This window comes from Herpailurus yagouaroundi, unplaced genomic scaffold, assembly GCF_014898765.1.
Source record: "Herpailurus yagouaroundi ecotype Mexico unplaced genomic scaffold, PumYag 201, whole genome shotgun sequence".
NCBI lineage: Eukaryota > Metazoa > Chordata > Mammalia > Carnivora > Felidae > Herpailurus > Herpailurus yagouaroundi.
In genome coordinates this window covers 7056154-7077752 of record NW_024412432.1, presented here as the reverse complement: position 1 = coordinate 7077752, position 21599 = coordinate 7056154, and the positions used below count along the sequence as shown (strand labels likewise).

Sequence of the window (21599 nt, the reverse complement as noted above, 5' to 3'; positions counted from 1 at the left end):
TAGTGTCAGGGGCTCCAGGAGGCAGAGTGGAAAGCAACGGTTCCTGGGCAGGGTCAGCCTGGTGACACAGCACAGAAAGCCGGCCAAGGGCAGCCAGCTTTTCCAGAAAATCAAAGAGACCGGTTTAGAAGTGGAATCCTTTGAATTTTAAATGTTGCAACAAATTCTGTTTTTTAAAACACTGTAGTGCCAAACAAAAAGTGCGCGCGGGCCCCATTCAGCCAGGGGAGAAGGGACAGGCAGGTTTGCAACCCCTGGCTTAGGCTCACCTTGTCACTGTCCCTTTTGTTCTCCATGCTGATCAAGCCCCCTTTAGATTTCCTCATATTTCTTAGCCACGTTGATTCTTTCCTGTGAGGCTCAGGCTTGGGGTCTAAGGTTTCTGACTAACGTGACCCCGCATGCGTGCAGATTCTTTGTTTTTGTTTGTTTGTTTGTTTTTTTCATTTAACTCTCAGAGACCACTCTTTTTAATTCCAGGTTCTTGGAACCAGGTGGGGGCACTCAACTGGTCCAAGTCGCCACACCCAGGGCTCCAATGATCTGATCGTTACCCAGTGCGTGAGCCAGGTACACAACGCACATCAGGGAATGTGACTAACGTGCTAAGATCACACAGCCCCTGAGGCCTGGAGCTCCCCGGTCTGGCCACTGGATCACCTAGAGCATGCTGAACATGCTGAAGTGTTCAGAGGCTCACCAGTTTTCCATTTGATGAACCTTTATCCTGTACCTGCTTTATGCCGCACACGGCACTAGGCACTGGGGCCACTGTAGAGGCTCAGATGACACTCTTTGTCCTCAACTTTGTATAGAATTGTTTGCAGGACATAAAGACAGTCTCCAACAAATTTCTCGCCCAGAGTTTGGTACGTATATTGTCAGAGAAACAGCATTACGCTTGGCAGGTAAGGACCCAGACAGTTCCCTACACGAGTGCCTCTCACACTTCTGTGAGAGCGCGAATTACCCAGAAATTCTGTCAGAATGTGGATTGTGATTCATTAGATTGGGGTGGGGATCAGAGTCCATATTTCTTCAAATTTTCAAGTTAAAAAAAATTTTTTTAATGTTTATTTTTGAGAGAGAGAGAGAGAGAGACTGAGACTGTGAGTGGGGGAGGGGCAGAGAAAGAGAGAGACACAGAATCTGAAGCAGGCTCCAGGCTCTGAGCTGTCAGCACAGAACCTCATGTGGGGTTGAACTCAGGAACAGGTTCATAACCTGAAACAAAGTCAGATGCTTAACTGACTGAGCCACCCAGGGGCCCCAAGAGTCCATGTTTCTAATAAGCTCCCTGGTGAGGCTGTGCTACAGGCCCGTGGACCACACTTTGAGTAATAAGGTTCCAATCCAGGTTCTAATGACCACACATTAGAACCACTTGGGGGAGCTTTAAAAAACTACCAAGCTATGGGGCACCTGGGTGGCTCAGTTGGCTGAGCCTCCAACTCTTGATTTCGGCTCGGGTCATGATCCCAGGGTTGTGGGATCGAGCCCCACATCAGTCTTCACAGTCAGCGTGGAGACAGCTTAAAATTTGTCTCTCTCCCTCTGCCTCTCTGCCCCTCTCCCCGGTTCACACTCTCTCTCTAAAATAAAATAAAATAAAATAAAATAAAATAAAAATTTACACTACCAAGCTGTGGACCCTACCGATTAAATACGAATCTGGGTCCTCACAAAAACATGGACACAAATGTTCCTAGCAGCAATATTCATAATAGCTACCAAGTAGAAAAACCCAAATGCCCACCAACTGATGAACAGATAAAAGAAAGAGGAATATCATGCAATGGAATATTGTTCAGCCATCCAGAGGAGAGTAGTGCTACATGCCACAGCACGGATGGACCTGGAAAACATGAAGCTACATGAAAAGAAGCCAGACATAAAAAGCCACGTATTGTATTGTATGAAGTGTCCAGAATAGGGAAACCTGAATAGACAGGTAGTCGAAGAATGGCTGCCAGAGGGGGGTTGCAAGGAGGGGAAATAGGAAATGACTGGATGGGTACTGGCTTCCTACTGGGGTGTGATAAAAACGTTCTGGAATTAGATCATGCACAACTTTGTGAACACACTAACCCCCCTGAGGTACACGGTCACATCTACCAGAAGAAACTAATACTTTTGAAAATCCATTTGCCTTAGAGTAGTTCTCAAATTTTGACATGCTTTAAAATTACGTAGGAAGGCTCATGAAAATACAGATTGCTGAGCCCCATTCCCAGGTCTGGAATAGGGACCAGGTTCCCAGGTGCTGCTGCTGCTGCTGCTGCTGGTCTGGGGACCTCACTTGAAAGACCTCAGCCATAGACCATTCAGACTACCAAGGTCACACAAGTACGATCAAATCTTTCCCTTTTTAAAGGCTGCAAGCTACCATGAAGTTTCTTGTCTATGTGTTAAATGTTACGCACTGAACAAAAAGCATTCCTTTCCATTTTTATCAAGTTTATATACTGATGAATGAGATGCGTGAGTTCTCCTCTCATAACTCATAATCAAGTTTGATGGAAGCTTCCAGAGAAAAGAAAATCCGCTTTTCACAACGTCTGAGCTTGGGTCTAAAGATCAGTGATCTCTAGAGATAATCATAGATTATTGTGGGTTCAACATAATCCACTGAGCCTTACAAATAGCTTCAGGATCAGATACTCATTTTTTAATATAACAGCAACCCAAAAATAGTAATATTGCATCTCCTTTTAGTATCACTCCTATATAAAAAGACTAAGCAACAAAAGCACAAGAAGATCTGGGGCAAACATTCTTGTGTCATCATTAATGATACTGCTTGTCTAACATGAACTTAAAAATGGTTCTTTAAAAAAAAAAAATTAAAACCAACATACTTTGATTATATTCAATTGTATACAGCATTTACAAAAGCCCCAGGAATCTAAAGGATTGAAAGAGGACTGTGTAAATGGAGAAATAAATGAATAAAAAATGATCTCAAATATCCTTTTTTTTATGAGTATTTGTGGTTTGACTCCTTCCAACCTGCCTTTTCTCCAATGTCTCTTTACCCCTAAGCACGGTCACGAATGTGATCTTAACTTCTCATGTAGCAAATTCTTCCTAAACTTTAGATCAATCTGGGGCACCTGGTTGGCTCAGTTGGTTAAGCATCTGACTTTGGCTCAGGTCATGATCTCACGGTTCATGAGTTCGAGCCCTGCATCGGGCTCTGCTCTGACAGCACAGAGCCTGAAGCCTGCTTCGGATTCTGTGTCTCCCTCTCTCTCTGCCCCTCCTCTGCTCATGCTCTGTTCTCTCTCTCTCTCTTTCTCTGTCAAAAATAAATAAACATTAAAACAATTTAAACCTTAGATCAATCTTACAACAAAATAACAACTTAACAAAAGACTAACTTCTTTCAAGATAGTTTAAGCCGTAAGTACCACATTCCACAGTTTTTAGATTCATTTTGAATTCTAAGGATTGTATTGACTAAGAAAAGCCCATTTATATCTGTGCAAGAACAGGGCTTGTCTTAATTTCCTTTGGAGACATAAATATGTTCACAATCTTCCACTGTTCATACCTTAGCTATTCAGTCTAATGCAGGAAAATGCTAGCAAATTTAATCGAGAGGAATTTAACTAGAGTTGTTAACTAACACTTTATATTCTTCTACTTTCAAATGGGACTCTTCTCAACAACAAAAGATCCATGCTTAACTTATATCATGACATATATTCAATTTTTATCCTCCAGACAAAATTATAAAAACAAATGACAAAAGTGAGCCATTGTGGCATCTGACTAAATAATGCCCAGAGTTAGTATTTGATTTGATTCTTCTAGTTACATTACGGGCACCGAGAAGGCAGGACAAATGTCTTTTTTTTTTTTTTTGGTAGTTCACGCAGCCCCTGCCACATATTACATGATTCCACTCATACAAAATGTCCAGACTAGGCAGAGTAAATGAGCAGATGAGTGGTCGTCAGGTGTTAGGGGCTGGGGTAGAAGAGAGTGACTAGTGACTGCTACTGGGTACGGTGTTCCCTTTTGGTGACGAGAAAAAGTTTTGGAATGAGACAGTGGTGATGGTTACCCAACAATGGGAATGTACTTAATGACACTGAATTGTACACTTTGAAATGGTGAAATTAACTTGTGTTACGTGAGTTCTAATCTTTTTTTTAACAAAGCAAGCCAGATTGCAAACTGCCAGCCTCCACTTAGTGTCCATTACTTATGTATCCCTCATTTCCACACATGCCCTGCCCCCATCCCCAAGCACAAACCTCACTAATGGCTGTGTGCAAATTAATAATGGAGAAAGGAACCATCTGCTCCCTGACAAGGTCACCTCAGTGCCACAATGGTCAAGCTTTACTGGAGACCTGTGAATAGGAGGAGGCAAAATATCCAAGAACCCCATGTATCACCGTGCATCTCTGCTGCATTCGGACCTATGCAGATTATTCTGAGGGATGAGTGTGCACAGTGATGTCTGGAGTCCCCTAACCAGAGCCTCATCGAGAACTAAGCGTGTGTCAGCTCTTCACCACCCACCAAGTTGGCCTTCCTGGGACCCTGCTCAGCTGCACTGGCTGAGGCTGCTCTCAAAAGCAAAACCCAGAAGGAGACCTGGATATGGTCCCAGTCGAGGCAGATCAGAAGGGAAGAGGCTGAAGAAGTGGAAAATTCAGAGTTGGCCTGAGAAGAGTCTCCAAGTAGAGGGAAGACAGCCCCAAGGTTGGCCATTCAGCAAGCGGAATGTGGGGTGATGGTCTGTACTACCCAGTGATCTTTTCCCTTCCCGAACAGCTTAGATCCAAGAGATTGTCCCAGGGGCTGTACTAGCCATGAATTTGCCTGTATCCTGAAGACCATCACCATCTATTTATTTTTAGCACCCCACTGTCAGATGTTTTCAGAGAATACCTCCTTCTTATAACCACCACTTTTTCTGTGTGCAGTTAATTACACTCCCAATGACAACGGTTTGAAAAATCCCAAGGCAATGAAGCGCAAGAGAAACACGCCAAGCCAAAATGCCGAACTGAGCGTCTGCTTCAGTGAGACGTTCTGATCGAGACAGGAGGCACAGCTAGCCTGTAGGACTTGGAGGCCCTGGCTGGTTAAAGGTGCATGTGAAACATACAAACAAACGAAAAATACCTTGTGAGCTCTTCTTTAATCTTCAAGGGTTCATGTGGGTAGAATTTCACTCTAAAGCACATGGTGTATGGTGGATGAGCTGAAACATCATAAAGAAAAGGCATGAGAAAAGCAGCAAAAGACCATGGGTTCCAACACACACAGGAAAGTCAGCTGTGAAGTTACAGCCTAGCTTGGGGGTGGGGGGTGGGGGCCGGGGAGAAAGAGATTTTTCTGGAGGAAACAGATCTTATGCCCAGGGAAACAAAGCCACAGTGACAATTAAAGAAAACGCTTGACAGGACACCCAAAGCAAATGCGGGACACAGGCAACCTAGTCAGTTAGCACATCTTTCCACATCACGTTCTCTCCAGGTCACAGCTTCAAATGATATTCTTCCTTCAGATTCTTCCCACCCCCTTGTGACAGATAAATTGCCCATTCAGGCCTTGGGCCTAGCAAAGTATTTTTCAGACTATGAAGTGGAAAAATGTCACTGCACATGACTAGTTTTCCCAAAATGATGGTGCCTTTGAACTAAAATCGCAATTTTTAAAATGATTTTAAAAATGAGTCAGCCATGCACACATTCTACTTTGTATACATTTTTGGTATTATTTTGGTATTATCTACGAGGCAGTCACTATGAAAATAAACGCTTTTATAACTGCCTGATTTCTATGAATCGAGATAGCAGTCTGATATTCTGATTGAGGTTCATGATTCTAGAATGTTCTAATTGCATTAAGTATCTGGAACTCAAGGACCAACTAAGTGATTCTGCAGGACTTCTGACACCCTTAATTATGAAACCACAGTTGACTTGCAATATTAATCTAATAAATGCACACAAGTGTAGTAAGATGCATTCAAATTCCAAACAGCACATAAAATGAACCCCTTAAAATTAAAGAAATACAACAGTTAGTATAATTATTTCTATGGATCTCAAATACCCACTCATGTTTTGCTTTTGTATCAGTATGGCTACTTGGGATCAGCTCTGACTCTACACCCAAATGCAAACAGGAAACAGTGTCCTATTCTTGTCCAAGAATCCTCTTTCATAATAAGGAGGGGTTAAATCCCCAGCCATCTCTATAATGCCTGGGGCTATTCTGTATGTAGACAAATGATGTAGAGAGAACTATCAGCATCAAATATGAATGCATATTGAGTATAATTTAATATGGAAAACAGTTCTTAAAAATAATTTGAAAGAAAGCATCCAAATCACAGGAAAACACAGAAGCATCTTTCTGGCCATCTCAGCAGAGACAAACCGATTATACACATACACCCACACACACAGATGTCAGAGCTCTTTCCATTCAATGCCCTACTTCCCCACCAGGAACTAGCAAATTTCCTGAGTTGGATGCTTCTAACCCAACCCTGTGTTCCCTGGATTTAAGGAAACATTTTTTCTGGAGCACTAGGAGAAAATAAACACCAGCAAAGAAACAACGAAGAAAAAACACAAATGATTCTCCAGTCATTCATCTTGCATGATATCTAGAAGTTCAGTTTTAACTCAAAATATTTAATCTTTACACATTCCCCAGATTTAATGTGTTTAAGTCACCACCTTTAAAGGATTAGAGCTGATGGTTTTTCATTAGGAAACCTCTGGGCTGTCTTTAATAGAAAGGTTGAGACAGTTTTTATAAGACAAGAACAACGGAGCAAACAATGGAAACAGCATAAAAAAGGAATTTTTCTTTATAGCTTCCTTTATTAGTCTTCAAAATTAATACATGTTTAAGCACAACCAATGAAGATAATCGATAGAGAGATGGATAGATAATAGATTGATAGATGGACAGATAACAGATGGACAGATGGATGGATAGACAGATGGATGAATGGATAAACCATCCCCTTTCATTTTCCTTCTTTGTCTCTATTCCTGTCCCTTCTGTCTCTCCGGTCCCCACCCACTTTGCCCTTCCAACTCTCCAACCACTGTCAACAATTTCACCTATATGCTTCCATCCTTTTTGCCATACTCATGCAAATATATGCCAATATGATCACATATGTAAGGGATTTTTTTTATAACTTATTCTCACAAAAGGAGATCACGCTACATATGTTTCTCTTGCTTTTCTCACTTCACTCTATACTCTTCCCATCCTTCCAGGACAGTAGTCATAGATCCAACTCATTGTCTATATTAACTGCATAGTAGTTCATATTACAGATACATCTGAATTCATTCCACTATTTTCTTTTAATTGTCATTCAGGTTGCTTCGACATTTCTGTAATATTTTTATATACACCCTTGTGCATACTTCATCAAGTATTGGCATTTATATTTTTATTTTTATAATACAGACTTCCAAATTTGGAATTGTTGGGTCAGTAGGTACATGCAAATGTTTTAAAGGGAGCTGAAAAAATAAAAGCCCACTGAAAGCAAACTGGGGAAAGAAGGATCACAGAAGAGGACTCCAAACTAGAGCTGCCATTTGCTCTTCCTCCTGCTCAGCATATCTGCTTACTGTGCCCTAGGCTGGCTTCAGTAGATATCTGAGCTCACTGGCTACAAATCAGGACTCTTGACTTTGCCTAAGGAATCAGGCACTGAGGCTCAGACAGCTCCCCAGGCAATCATCTTTGAACACCCCTCACTGTAGGAAGTCCAGCCCAGGCATCCTCGTTCTCAGCCTCAGGCTCCAGAATGGTCTAATGCTTCTCTCACATGCAAAGCCCTTCCCTCATTTGGAGGAAGTTCTTAAGTAGTACTCATGGTCCTTCTGAGTCTTCTCGATAATAAACATCCTCCATTCTTCAACTGCTCTTCACATGAAACAGTTTGGAGTGCCCCCATTCTGGGTATATTCTTGTCTATTTCCTCAAGCACCCCCCAGGGACTGCCACATCCACTAGGGTAAGGGGAACATCACCAGCCTCAGTTTGGACATAACTGTTGCTCCCCCTCACGAGCCTCATCTCATTGTCGATTCACTCTGAGTTTCTAATTGGCCAACACTCTTCATCTTTTTCATATGTGCTGTTGTTAAGTCACACAGAAAGTCACATCTGACATCTTCCATTTTCTAGGATGTGATCATGGAAAAAATTAATACAAGGTACTGGGGATACACTCACCACCAGACCCATTATCAGAGAAGGGATGAGAGCATGCAGCAGAAAAAAGAGATAACTTCAAGTCTGAAATTTTCTATCCATTTTCTTCTACCATCATATATACCCCTATTGTGTCTTTCTCTCATATTGATCCAGCATTATTGACCCCATGTCACCAATAAAAGAAAAAGAGTTTCCCTGTAAGTTAAAAGGAGCACATGACTTTGACATAGTGAACCATGTATTACACCAGGGATCTGAGCTGACGAGAAGTTCAACCTCCTTGCCCAGGCCTGAAAAAGTCAATGTGGCAACAGGCTTCTCCTTGAGAAACTCTCTTAAGGATCTGGATGCAAAATTATATTACAAATCAAATAAGTTAAGGAATGCTTTTTGACAGGGCTGGATCAGGCTGAAAAGATAAATAATTTCTCCCCCAAAATGTTAATCTAGTTATGGATGACAAGATTTATGAGGGTGTGGAGCTATATATCGTGTTCAACTTTTTATCCCCAGAGCTAATTATTGATAAAAGATGGACTCTGTCTGGCTGAATGAATGATTAACCCCAAACTTTGAGGCAGATGTCAAAAAAAAAAAAAAAAAAGCCATGCCCTACCATCACCATTCATCCCATCAAAATACTGGTCTAGAAGGCCCATGGTCTGAGTTATTACAGCAATTCCTAGGATTGAGATTTTTGAAAACTTCTGACCCTATATTTCAATTTCTGCCCTTCAACATCTGGAACAAATTCAGGAACTCTAGAGTTGGTTGGAATAACTATTTCTAGAGGGAGGATTAATTAATTCAATCAACAAATGTTTATTGAGGACCTACTAGGTATTAGGCACAAGTTCAGATGTACAAATAAGAGTAGCTATAAAAAGACAAAAGTTAGGTCTTCATGAAAGACATATTCTAGTGGAATAAACAGGCATAAAATCAAAATTAATAAGTGAAATAAATAGGTCATTAGAAGGTCATAAATGCTATGATCAACAGAAAATAAAGAATAAAGTAGAAAGGATTTAAGGGGTGAAAAAAGACCACCCCCACCTCTGTTCCCTTTTACCCTCCCCACTATGACTAAATCCATGCAGGTAAGTGCAATTCTCTTTACTACCGTCCAGAAAACCAAAGAAGGGAAGAAATACGATTTAAGATGTTATGTCATTAAACCAGGAGATAGGGGAAAAGTCACTCCCAAAAGTGCTGGCACTGGTTTGGAGCACTGGCACGCACCCATACCAACTGGGTAACTAACTGTAAAAGTGAAACTGGTAACCAAAGTGTTAATGGGACTAATAAGTACAACTGTAACTCTTAACCCAAATCTGCTTGTTCTTGGAATACAGCCTGCAGCCATGTTTCCATACATGGCATTCTTACCTGAGACCATGATAGCAAAATGTTAATTTAATTGTTTTGCAGAGACTTAAGGCTTTACCGTGAAACTGGCCAGAACCAGTCAAACTACTGGCCATCTCTTTGCGCATGTGTGTGAGTCCAATGGATGCACTTTTGACACAGAAGCGCCTAAAACTCAACCCTTAGATCATACTAAGGATGCCACTGACAACGTAGGCAGAAGATCCCGACAGGTACAGAAAACAAGTCCCCTACTTATTACCGGATTCTGAAGTTACGTAGCTCCTCTCCTCTATACCCAGGTCCTTCTTCCTTTGCCTTTAAGTATCCCTGATTCTCCTGCTTTGAGGAGGCAGATCCGCAGCTTGCCCCCTGCAAACATCTCTTTGTTTGGTTACCTCTCCAATAAACCCTTTCCTTGCTGCATATTTGATGTCTCAGTGATTGGTTTTGCTGTGTATTGGGTAAATGAACTTGGATTTGTGTACAAAAGAAGCCTTCCCATGATCAACCTGGCAGCTGGCTGGGACATGTCTAAATGTCCTGTTTATAAATGGCTGTTCCCTTGTAGAGATGAGCCTATTCCCTTCTCCAAGAGACTACAGGTCTATGCCATTCCAACTTCCACACCTTCTTATCCTTAAGCTACAGGAGTAAAAGGATAAAGGATGACTCTTATCTGTGCCAACCATTTGGTACATGATCAGAACCTGGAAACATCTGATGAAGGAGCTACCCAGGGAACAGGAACCACCAGACGTGGAGCCCACACCCTGAACTAGGACCCTATACCATGGTGTCATCATGAACAGCCACTGTGTGTCTTTACTAGACCAGGCAGCATGGTGGCCCCATGGGGGAAGACGCTGTAGCCCATTTCTACTGAGGTACTAAGGCTTCGGCATCAGTGACAGGGGCACACAGGGTGGAGGTAACCTCAAATCTCCCAAGGGATGAGTCCCCAGATTTGGAGGGGGACTTCCAACAGTGACTTTGAGCAAGCCACCTACATTCTCAGTTTCCTGCTCTGGAAGAGGGGACAGCACCAGGGGCCACATCTACCTTGCACAGGTGTTTGTACAGGCCCTTGGCAAGTGCACATGGCACACTACCTAAATATGAACTTTTGTTTCATTGGGATGTTTAGCCTACTCCTACTGGAAGAAGAGAAGGATATGAAGAGTTGGAAATGAGAAAAAGAAATGGAGAAGCCTGAATTGAATTCAGCTGAGAAACATTTACTCAGCCACGTAAGTGCTAAAAACGAGAATACCACTGAGTAGCAGAGGAGGGGGGAAATGCCAAAATCCACTTTAAAAATGCCTGGAGCATATAACTGCACTGAGAATAACAGGGCCCCTGTCTCGCAGAGGTCCATTACCTGCCAGACGAGGGCTGGGGAGGCCAAGCGTCTCCATAGGACAACTCAGTGGCCCCTTTGGGCATCAGCAGATCCCAGGTATTATCATTTGGGTAGCTGGTTAACACAGAACACGAGGAGAGGAACAGCCATTTATAAGGCAGAGACAGATTTTCTCATCTCCCCTTTGAGATCTTGCCCAGAAATGGGGTTGGGGTGTGCAAGGATTAGCTGAGCAGGGTCCTGGGTGAAAGCGAAAAAAACAACTTTCTATTTTTAACCAATGACTGTTCTCAAATATTTATAAGAACAATTAGGGTTTGGGGGAGGTTTTTTTCGAGAGGAACATCACTTAGCGGCCTGTCATAAAAGGAGTCTTCCTCCAATCGTGGTGTAGAGCTATAGGAAAACAAAAAGCATAACTGTAGGGACATACATATAAACACATGATCTTTATCATAAACACTCAGGCTGACACCTATGAAGAATCCCCCCCCCCCCCCAAAACTCCTTTAAACTGCAGCTGAAGCTTAGAGCTGGTGGCTCCAGCAGATGTTAGGGCAACTCTTATAACTTGGCCTATGTCTCTCCTGGGACTCCACGGCAGGGGCAGGGGCAGGGGCGGGGGGCACAGATCAATCTGTCAGATTTTAAGACTTGGGAGAAACACTGCAAAGGGTTTATTGTTGCCAACAAGACCTCTAGAACCTGCAAACAGGAGGCTCGTTTCCCAAAGGGCCCCTAGCAGGCATCAGAGACTCCTGGTCTTCTCAGCACCACTAATGCCTTTTTTCACTCTTAACCAAATGAACAATGTCCCTCCCGTGTCTTTTGGGGAGGGGGGCAGGGGCTTTACAGTGAGAACCGAGGGGCACACCCCACTTCATTGTGCATACAGCATGCATAGTGACACCGATGGATTTATCGGTGCTGTCTCTTCTACAAACCACTCAGGAGCACAAACTCTGTGCACATGCGCAAAAGGACACTTGAGCACCAAAAGGGCAGAGTATTACTCACTCATTCAACGAACTATAACTCTTGGGATGTTTTAATGAGCCAGCCGGAGAACTGCTCTCTTAACGACTGCTCTCTTCTCGCTGGAAACGATTATCATCTTGCCGCAACAACTGTTACTATCATCATCATCAAGAGTGATAATCCCTCCGTCATTCTTCCACTGAAATGACAACCAGCAGCCTCCAAGATGCTACTGGCACTGTGTTGCCTCTACTTCCAAAGCAGAGAGGGTTGGTTTTTTTTTTTTTTTTTTTTTTTTTTCATTGTATTTAATTCAACCTCCTCCTGTTACAGTTCTCTTAGGTTGGAATCACACAGGCAGGCGCGCCCACACACACAAATGGATGCACTGAGAACTTCGTAGGGGATCCTGGATCACCAAGCCTCTGCTTCACAAACACTTGCTCTCGGAACTCTCTGGCTGCCTGTGCTGTTCAGGAGAAGCTCTAACAGGGACTTTGGTCCACCACTTCTAATCTCAAGTTCAGCATTGGGACAAATTGCTACGGCCAAACTGAAAACTCTCAGCTTCCATTTCCTTCTCTGTAAAATGGGGATAATAATGGAACCAACCACCCAGATTAAGGATCAGTGAACTTTTACTTTTGACTTTGCGGGATTCAAGGTCTCTGTCTCAACTACTCTGCTCAGCTGGCGTCAGGCAAAAGCAACAACAGACAAGATGTAGATCAATGGCATGGCTGTGTTCCAATATGATACTGAAATCTGAATTTCAGATCATCTTCACACATCACAAAGTCTTGTCTTTTGCTTCCCCCTCCCCAACCATTTAAAACTATGAAACCTACTTTTAGCCAATAGGCCATAAAAAACAGATGGCAGGCTGCTTTTGGCCTCAGGGCCATAGTTCCTTGATCCCTGATATAGAGCCCATGATGAGGATTATATGAGTTAATGACATAAAGCTCTCAGCAGACTGTCTGAGACCTAAGTACTCAACCCATAGGATTTGTTACTATTCTAGAGGACAAAAAAGAAACTGATGTAGATGAGGGAAAGCCCTTCAACTTGACCTAGACCTACATAAGCATACCTCAGAGCTACTGTGGGTTTGGTTCTAGACCACCACAATAAAGCAAATATCTCAATAAAGTCAGTCAAATGAATTTTTTGGTTTCCCCGCTTTGCTCCCTGAGAGCAGGGTGCAATGACCTGAGAATTTTAGCAAAACAAAAACAAAAACAAAAAGTTAGCAAAAGTACATGAAACTGAAGGCAGGAGATCCAGGTGTCTGCTTGCTGCAGATGTTGTATAACTAACTACACCCTGAGGAATCATGTCGGTAGGTGTGAATCAACTAGTAATGATGATAATTATAAAAGCCAAGTTCAATGACTTATGTAACTGCATACTAAGATTTTATACTATAAAATTGCATCCAAAAATGAGGCATTATAAAGGATTTCCAACCAAATGGAAAGAGACCTGAATAAAACCACCTACTTGACCCATGTTTGCATTGCCTCCAGTACTCCCATTCCAAGCATGGAATCTCCTGGTCCATCAGGGTTATCATTCACACATTTAGACCACCCACACACGTACAGGTTTGAATCGTGTGGCCCAGGAAACAACATGGGTGCTCCTGAAGGTAGAAAGAAGCCCCTGGAAGGTATCTCCCAGTGATACAAGGGTGATGCTCTTTTCCTTCTGCTCTCTCCGATACCCCATCCACTCCCTCCTTCCAAAGAGGAGGGGTATTGGGTCCTCCCTGAAGCCCAAGAACTGACGATTATACTCAGTAAAAATGACATCAGTGTCACCAACCATACCATAAGGACAAGGCTAAAAATTATCAGTCTGTGACTTATCACATGTGCATATCATTTAGAATTGCACACCATAATTTAAGGGTTTTTTTTTGTCATTACTCTCATTACCATTATTTCTTTCCATTTTGGAAATAACACAAGACTGCAACATGAAGACCACTTATAGGCCCAGACTGCAAGGACTTTCTGATACGAGGACCAAATGTGGGAATTTTCAGTGAAACAGTTGTACCTGGAAGAAAAAGAGATACCATGCCAAACCTACTGAGCTATCACTAGAATAACAGAAGCTGGCTTCCAAAGCTGGAGAGAAGCAATGGAATGAAGAAAGCTGCAAAGAATGAGAACAGCCACAACTAAACCACAACAGCTGGAGACCTACAGTTACTTGATTTATGCAATGGGTTTTCATCAGGTGTGTGTTTTGATTTGTTTTTAAAGAACACGACAGTTGATCTTCTTTTACCTGGTCCCTAAAAGGAACATTTTCGATTCCAGTCCACAAGCATTTATTAGGTACATGCATAGCCCTAGCTTAAGCCATGGACCAGGTGAAGAAATCTTCCAAATTAAATACAGGGGATATGATTACACAAGTATATAATGAGGCCAATGGGATAGACCGCCCCAAGAGGTCAGAGATGGGGTTACTGTCACTATGGGTGTCTGGAGAAGTAAAATGTATGAAACTTTACTATCAGAAGCATATGATCGAGGTCTGCAAGAAAGAACACATACAACAAGTGGGGAAATGAGCCACAAAGCAAAAGCATGAAGGTAACTGAAAGAATAAACAGAAATATTAAAGGATGTGGGAGATCTGAGTGGAGGTCAGTGCAGTGGGCTGGGTAGTGTTCCCTGGGAAATTCCTGCCCACCTAGAACATCAAAAAGTAACCCTCTTTGGAAATAGGGTCTTCGCAATGTAATTAACATGAAGACCTACTGGGTTACAGTGATCCCTAAAGCCAATGACTGTTATCTTTGTAAGAGAAAGGAAACAGACTTGGACACAGACACAGAGAAACACAGGGAGAAAGTGATATGAAGATGGCGATAGGAATTGGAATGATACAGCTACAAGCCAGGGAAGGAACACCAAGGCCAGCCAGCAACCACCAAGAGCAAGAAGAGGCAAGGAAGAATTCTCTCCTAGAGCCTTCAGAGGGAGAATGGCCCTGCTGATACCTTGAGTTCAGACTTCCAGTCTCCACAACTGTGAGAGAATGAATTTCTATTTTTCTAAGCCACCCAGTGGGGATAGTTTTGTTATGGCAGCCCTCGAGGAAACCAACGTACTCAGCAAACAGAGTCACTGGAAGAACAAAACCAGTGGCAGGCAGGCATCCAAACTGGCCTCATGGATAGGTATGGGACCTATGGTATGGTTCCTCACCCCAGAGCAAAAATCTAGGCTCCTTGTACTCTCTCTGTATGCTGCAGAAGAAGATACGTTCCCCTTTGAGGAAATTATTCAGCAGCAAGGGGACTATTCAGTAGATTAGCCTCAAGGGGTGCTGGAAAGCTAAAGAATGCCACATAAATACAAAGTTTCACAAACAGCGCCATCAGAGAGAGAAATTACATGCCCTCTCAGGCTTCCAGGCAGAACCGTCATAACTTCAGGGAAGGAACGCTCCAGACACCAGCCAGCAAACTTGACTCAACATTGCTCTATGGCTGAGTTACACCATGTATTATGCAGAAGCTGGCGGTAATCCCCATCCTGATTTGCATGCAGAAGCCATTTTCAAGCACCCCTGTTCCTTCAGGGTGCTTGGCAGCACCACAGTGTCTGATAAATAGAGCAAGAAGGTGATCTTAACTATCCAGCGGGGCTAATCAGGTACCAGCCAGGATTAAGCAGAGAACCTCCCTGGAGGTGAGCCTTCTTTCATCTATGTATGTTTTTGCTATAGCAGATTCTTTTTTTTTTTTTTTTTAATTTTTTAGGCTATTTTTTGGGGGGGGGGGGGAGAGCATGAGTGGGGGAGGGGCAGAGAGAGAGGAAGACACAGAATCTGAAGCAGGCTCCAGGCTCAGAGCTGTAGGCACAGAGCCCGACGTGGACCCATGAACCACAAGATCATGACCTGAGCCTAAATCGGATGCTTCACCAACTGAGCCACCTGGGCGCCTTTCTATAGTACATTCTTAATGCATAATGAACTTTGATTCCTCCCTTCCTCACTCCCCACTTCTCACCCCCCTAACTTTCCCTCTCCCTCTCTTTCTCAATTTTTACATAAAACAGTCTCTCCTTCTGTTTGTTTTCTCTTTATTACCAAGAGATCTAGGAAAATATTCTCATTGTAAAAGATAGGAGTAGGGGTACCTGGGTGCTTCAGACCATTAAGCATCCGACTCTTGATTTCGGCTCAGGTTATGGTCCCATGGTTCATAGGTTTGAGCCCTGCATCAGGCTCTGTGCTGAGCATGGAGCCTGCTTGGGATTCTCTCTCTCTCTCTCTCTCTCTCTCTCTCTCTCTCTCTCTCTCACACACACACACACACACACACACACACACACACAATAAACTTTAAAAAAAGGATCTGAGTAAAACATAAATACTTAAAAATATGCAGTTATTTTGAGAGAGAGAGAGAGACAGAGAGAGAGAGAGAGAGATAATGAGAATGCAAGCAGGAGAGGGGCAGGGGGAGAGAGAAGAGAGAGAAGACAGAGAGACAGAAAGAGAGACAGAGAATCCCAAACAGGCTCCATGCACAGAGCCAGACGCAGGGCTCAATCCCACCAACCACAAGATCACAACCTGAGCCAAAATCAAGAGTCAGATGCTTAACCAACTGAGCCACCCAAGTGCCCCCAAAATATAACTATATATAATAGAATGTATTTCATCACCTCCCTCTACCCTCTCTTCCCCTGAGGTAACCAGTTAGTACAGACGTTTGCAGAATTTCTCTGCACTTACATATTCATCTAAAATAATCTGTTTAGGGGCACCTGGGTGGCTTGGTCGGTTAAGCGTCCGACTTCGGCTCGGGTCATGATCTCGTGATTTGTGAGTTCGCGCCCCACGTCGGGCTCTGTGCTGACAGCTCGGAGCCTGGAGCCTGCTTCAAATTCTGTGTCTCCCTCTCTCTGACCCTCCCCCGTTCATGCTCTGTCTCTCTCTGTCTCAAAAATAAATAAACATTGAAAAAAAATTTTTTAATAAAATAAAATAATCTGTTTATTTTCATATATAGGGATCATTCTCTAGGTGGTATCTTTACCTGCTTTCTTAACTCCAAGATCTATCTAATAAATTTTTCAGTGTCAATACTACAGGCTAACAACTGTCTGTATTCCACAATTTATTCAGCCTTGCCAAAATTACAGGCTTTTTATTTCTTCCAATTCTTGGTGCTATAAGCAACACTACAACAGATATCCTTGCATCAATATATACCTGTGCTTGGATAAACTTTGCTTTCAATAGATTCATGGAGATGAGCTCATTGGATCAAAAGACATAGGCTTTTTTTTTTTTTAAACACATCTACACTTTTACTTCTGATTTACACTTTAAATATCCTAGGTACTTTCTTTGAATTCACCACTTAGTCTCATAAATTTTGATGTTGAATATTGTTAATCATTCTAAACTAACCTATGAAGCATATCATTGCACAGTGCAAAATTAAAATTCAAGAATCTCCTATACAAAGCAGTTTATTCTACACAGAGAGAAAGTTAACTCATCAGATGAGTCCAAATGAGCGATGGCTGATACCTTTAGAGAGAATTTTAATTCAACAACAAAAATGTAATCAAATCAGCTAAAACATAATTTTTATATTACCTTCCCGCTGCTTGTTTGAGCGCTTTGACAAAAATGAAAGAACTAAAAGGAATCCAATGGTTAAATTACCACCATTTTGTTATAGTTCTTCACTTATTATGCCCAGGACAGATCGTTTGTCATTAGCGTGTGAGGGACGCAGACATCTTTAATCTAGAAAGATATGTCCAGATTTCCCTCCCAAATGGCTTTTCTAGTTTATACGCCCCCACCAGAAGTGTTACCCTCATCCTCATCAATTGGATATTATCAGTATTAACCATTTTCCCAGTGTAACAAAAAATACCTTAATTTACATTTTCCTTGTTACTAATGATATTGAGCACCTGTTTATGAGTTTCCTGGCCATTTATTTTTATTCCTTCTATGGGTCTTTACACATTTTTTATTGAGTTGTTTATCTTTGGGTTTATACCATCACACTTTATAGATTCTGCATATTTACGACTCGTTAGGTAGTTGGCAAATGCTCTTCCATTTATTTTGCTTGTGTTTTCATTTATTTATAATTTGTTTTATACTCATTCACTCGACAAATATTTACTGAAAATCTACTGCTCATTTGCAGTAGCAAAGCAAATATTCTGGTACATGAGTTTAATTTTTCCACAAATTTGTCAGCATTTTGCTTCATTATTTCTGTTTTTTATATTTTCCTTAGGAAGCCCTATTCCATAATTATAAGAAATAGTCCTGAATTTTTACCTAAAACTTGTACAGATGATTAAATATATTGGGCTTTTGAATTTATCAGGAATTAATCCCATGGTGTGAGGTAGGTCTTTAGCTTCTTTTCTTTTTCCAAGTGGAAAGGCAATCCATAAAATCATGCCTTGAAATCCATCTTTCTGATAGGAAATACAATCTTTATCGTAACCCATATTCTCACAAATAATGGGTCAGTTTGAAGGGCTTTTTCTTTTTCTTTTTCTGTTTTAATTATAGCTCATATGCCTTGATTTGCTACCTAATAAAACAAGGACCCTATCATTGTTCTTTTTCACATATTTATCAGCTATTCTGAAGCATTTTTTTTTGTAAATGAGCCTTTTTCACATTTTTTTAAATGTTTATTTTGAGAGAGAGACAGACAGACAGATAGACCATGAACAGGGAATGGCAGAGAGAGAGGGAGCCACAGAATCCGAAGAAGCAGGCTTCAGGCTCTGAGCTGTCAGCACAGAGCCTGACATAGGGCTCAAACTCACAGACCATGAGATCATGACCTGAGCTGAAGTTAACACTTAACCGACTGAGACACCCAGACGCCCCTGTAAATGAGCTTTAGAATCAGTTTGTTAAATGCCATAAGGGATCTCATTGATATTTTCATTTGAAAATTATTTGAAGGTATGCATTAATTTGCAAAAAAAAAAAAAAAAAAAATTTGACCTTCGCAATATCAAATGGAAGCTAAGAAGTCTCCATTTACTGAACTCTTTATCTACTCCACAGTAAAATTTCAAAATTTATATAGATTTTGCACATTTCTTGTTATATTTATTTGTGAGGAATTTATGTTTTTATTTGTTATTGCAATTGTAAGCAATAGCCCTTTTTCCCATTACATTTCAGAAATAGTTACTGCTTATGAATAAGTATTGTTTCAGGATATTAATCTTGTATCCAAGGACAAAAACCAGTATTAATTGTGGGTAGGGGGTGAGGAAGGAAGACAAGTAGAGAGCCTGGAGAGACCCAGAGGACAAAACCACATTTAAGATGCTATATGGAGCTATGCAAAGGCATCCAGCACCCCTGAACACCCTAGCTTGGCTGAACCGAGTGAGGCATGGGAGCAAGACAAAGAAATCCTGGAGTAGTTTGGGGAAGTGTTGTGTTACGACTTTGAAGGACACTATGAGTGTCAGTGAAGGACACTGAAGAAATGGCCCCATGCTGTGTTTAAGCAGAGGAGGACCTTACATGGTGTACATAAGTTTTCCTGAGGCTGAAGCATGGCACAGAAGAGGCTGAGCAGTGTCTGCCTGTCCCAGTGGTAAATACAGAAGTGCTAAGAGCCAGTGAGTGAAAGGTACCTGGAGAGGGCACCACCAGAGTGACACTCTGTAGATGTGCAGGGCAAGACCATGGCCAGGAGCACAGGTCTTAGCAGCATATGCCAGCACACACTGAAATGCCAAATGGGACCAGTCACATTCCAAGAGGATGCAGTGGGGAAAGAGGGCAGCAAACAAAGGCCAAGTCACAGAAGACAGGCCACAGGAAGATTCAGAGGACTGGGCACAAGAGAGATGTCACCCTCACCGCCATGATGATACGTAAGCTTCTCCTGCCTCATGATGCCATTCTGGGAATGGAGAAAGAGGAAAAGCTCTTGGTATGGGAAAAATACCCCAATACGGAAGTATGCACTTTCAAGTGACTATGTTTAAATAATGAATTCACTGAGTAATTTCCTGAAAGAGATCAAATTCTAAACTGGCAGATCTTAAATTACCCTGAAGTGGCAAGACTGAACTTTTTTGTCCCCAAAGGAAAAGAGGCTCACAGCAAATTGAATTCAGTCATGGGGAAATAAGGTCGCATTTGTGCATGTCTGAGTCATAACGTATAACTTTTTAAAACCTCTTCATGCTAATACAGTTTTTGTGGTTAAATAGATCCTACAAGACATGAAAGTTCTGTTCTCTTGATGTGTGCTACTACATGTGAACACACTAAACTACATTCTACAGTTATGGGAACAAGGCCAAAATCTATAGGGTATAGGTGAGAACATTCACTATTCCTACATAGGAAAGAAAGACTCTAAAAACCAAACATCCAAAATATCCCATTTCATTTAACACTTAATCTGCAGACAACCCACTATCTGAATACTCTGGAAAGAAAAAGATCAAAGCACAGTCCACATTTGAACTTATGGACATGCAATGATGGAATAGGGAAATGAAGAAGATATTCCCCTTAATACTGCCCAAATTATGTAGCCTACCTTCATTTTGACCTAGTCAACAAGGAACGATAAAAAGTTTGATCTGAAGGTTCCAGTCCCAGGAAGTACTGATTCATTGCACCCTACCCTGTCTCTCCCACTGAATGCAGCTATAAAACCTGGACAGAATGTGTACAGCAGCTACCTAAGGACACTGGAAAGTAAATAATAGTAGGTAGAGTGGAAAAGACAACAAGAATTCAAAGGACCACTGAACTGGTGTTGGATTCTCCACAGTCTTTTCCTATGGTATCCCCTGGAGAGATCTCTGAGATACTGGAAGGGCACCACCATGGATGGTGAAAGCTCCAAGAGAAGCTCCTAGTTAAGGCAAAGGGGGCTCTAGCAGCAACAGAGCAATAGCAAATGGGTTGGAGATTTTCTTGTCTGGAAGTTTTTTAACCTACTTTCTTTGATAATTACAAAAATTCTCAAGTTATGTATTTCATATTGGGTGAGTTTTGGTAATTCCTGGTATTTGAGGAATGAGCCCATTTCATCTAAGCTGCCAAACTTAAATGCCCAGAGTTTTTCTGTGGGGTCTGTAGTGATAGCCTCTCTTTCATTCCTGGTATTGGTAACTTGTGTCTTCTATTTTTTTTTCTTTATCAGTCTTGCTAGAGGTTCATCACTTTCTTGACATTTACAAAGACCAATTTTTTAAATTAATTTTGTTTCATGTATCCACAAACAAAGCAACTTGGCTGATTCTCCGAGTAATTAATGCTGATTCAAGAAGCCAGTCTCAAAGGATTTCATGCTTTAGGATTCCATTTATATGACATTCTCAAAAGGACACAAACTATACTGACAGAACGAATCAGGGGTTGCTAGTGGCTAGGGGAGGAGGTGTGTAACTACAAGAGGCGAGCACAAGGGAGGTTTTGAGGGTGATGGATATAGTCTCTACCCTGACTGTACTGGAGATTATACAAACCTGTATGTTAAAATTTATAGAACTATACACCAAAATTAGGTCAATTTTACCTTATGTTCATTTAAAAAGTAAAATTTAAGTTCAGAGGAGAAAAAAGACTTTGGTTTAAGAAGTTTTTCCACTTTAAAATGTAT

At 41.7% G+C, this 21599-nt stretch overlaps 1 protein-coding gene and 1 long non-coding RNA gene across 3 annotated transcripts in view; one reads left to right on the top strand and one right to left on the bottom strand.

Moving 5' to 3' along the window:
• The window catches only part of FRMD3 (FERM domain containing 3), a 306916-nt gene that overhangs the window by 114716 nt on the left and 170601 nt on the right, over nucleotides 1-21599 (bottom strand). For both annotated transcript variants that reach the window (XM_040450325.1, XM_040450324.1), the window contains exon 4: nucleotides 5143-5221. In XM_040450325.1, coding sequence (XP_040306259.1) covers nucleotides 5143-5221 — 79 coding nt within the window. The remainder of the gene's footprint in view (nucleotides 1-5142; nucleotides 5222-21599) is intronic.
• On the top strand, nucleotides 1095-18806 carry LOC121014234 (uncharacterized). Its single transcript, XR_005783121.1, has 3 exons — nucleotides 1095-1215; nucleotides 5582-5585; nucleotides 18788-18806. It is a non-coding gene; the product is annotated as an uncharacterized LOC121014234 (long non-coding RNA).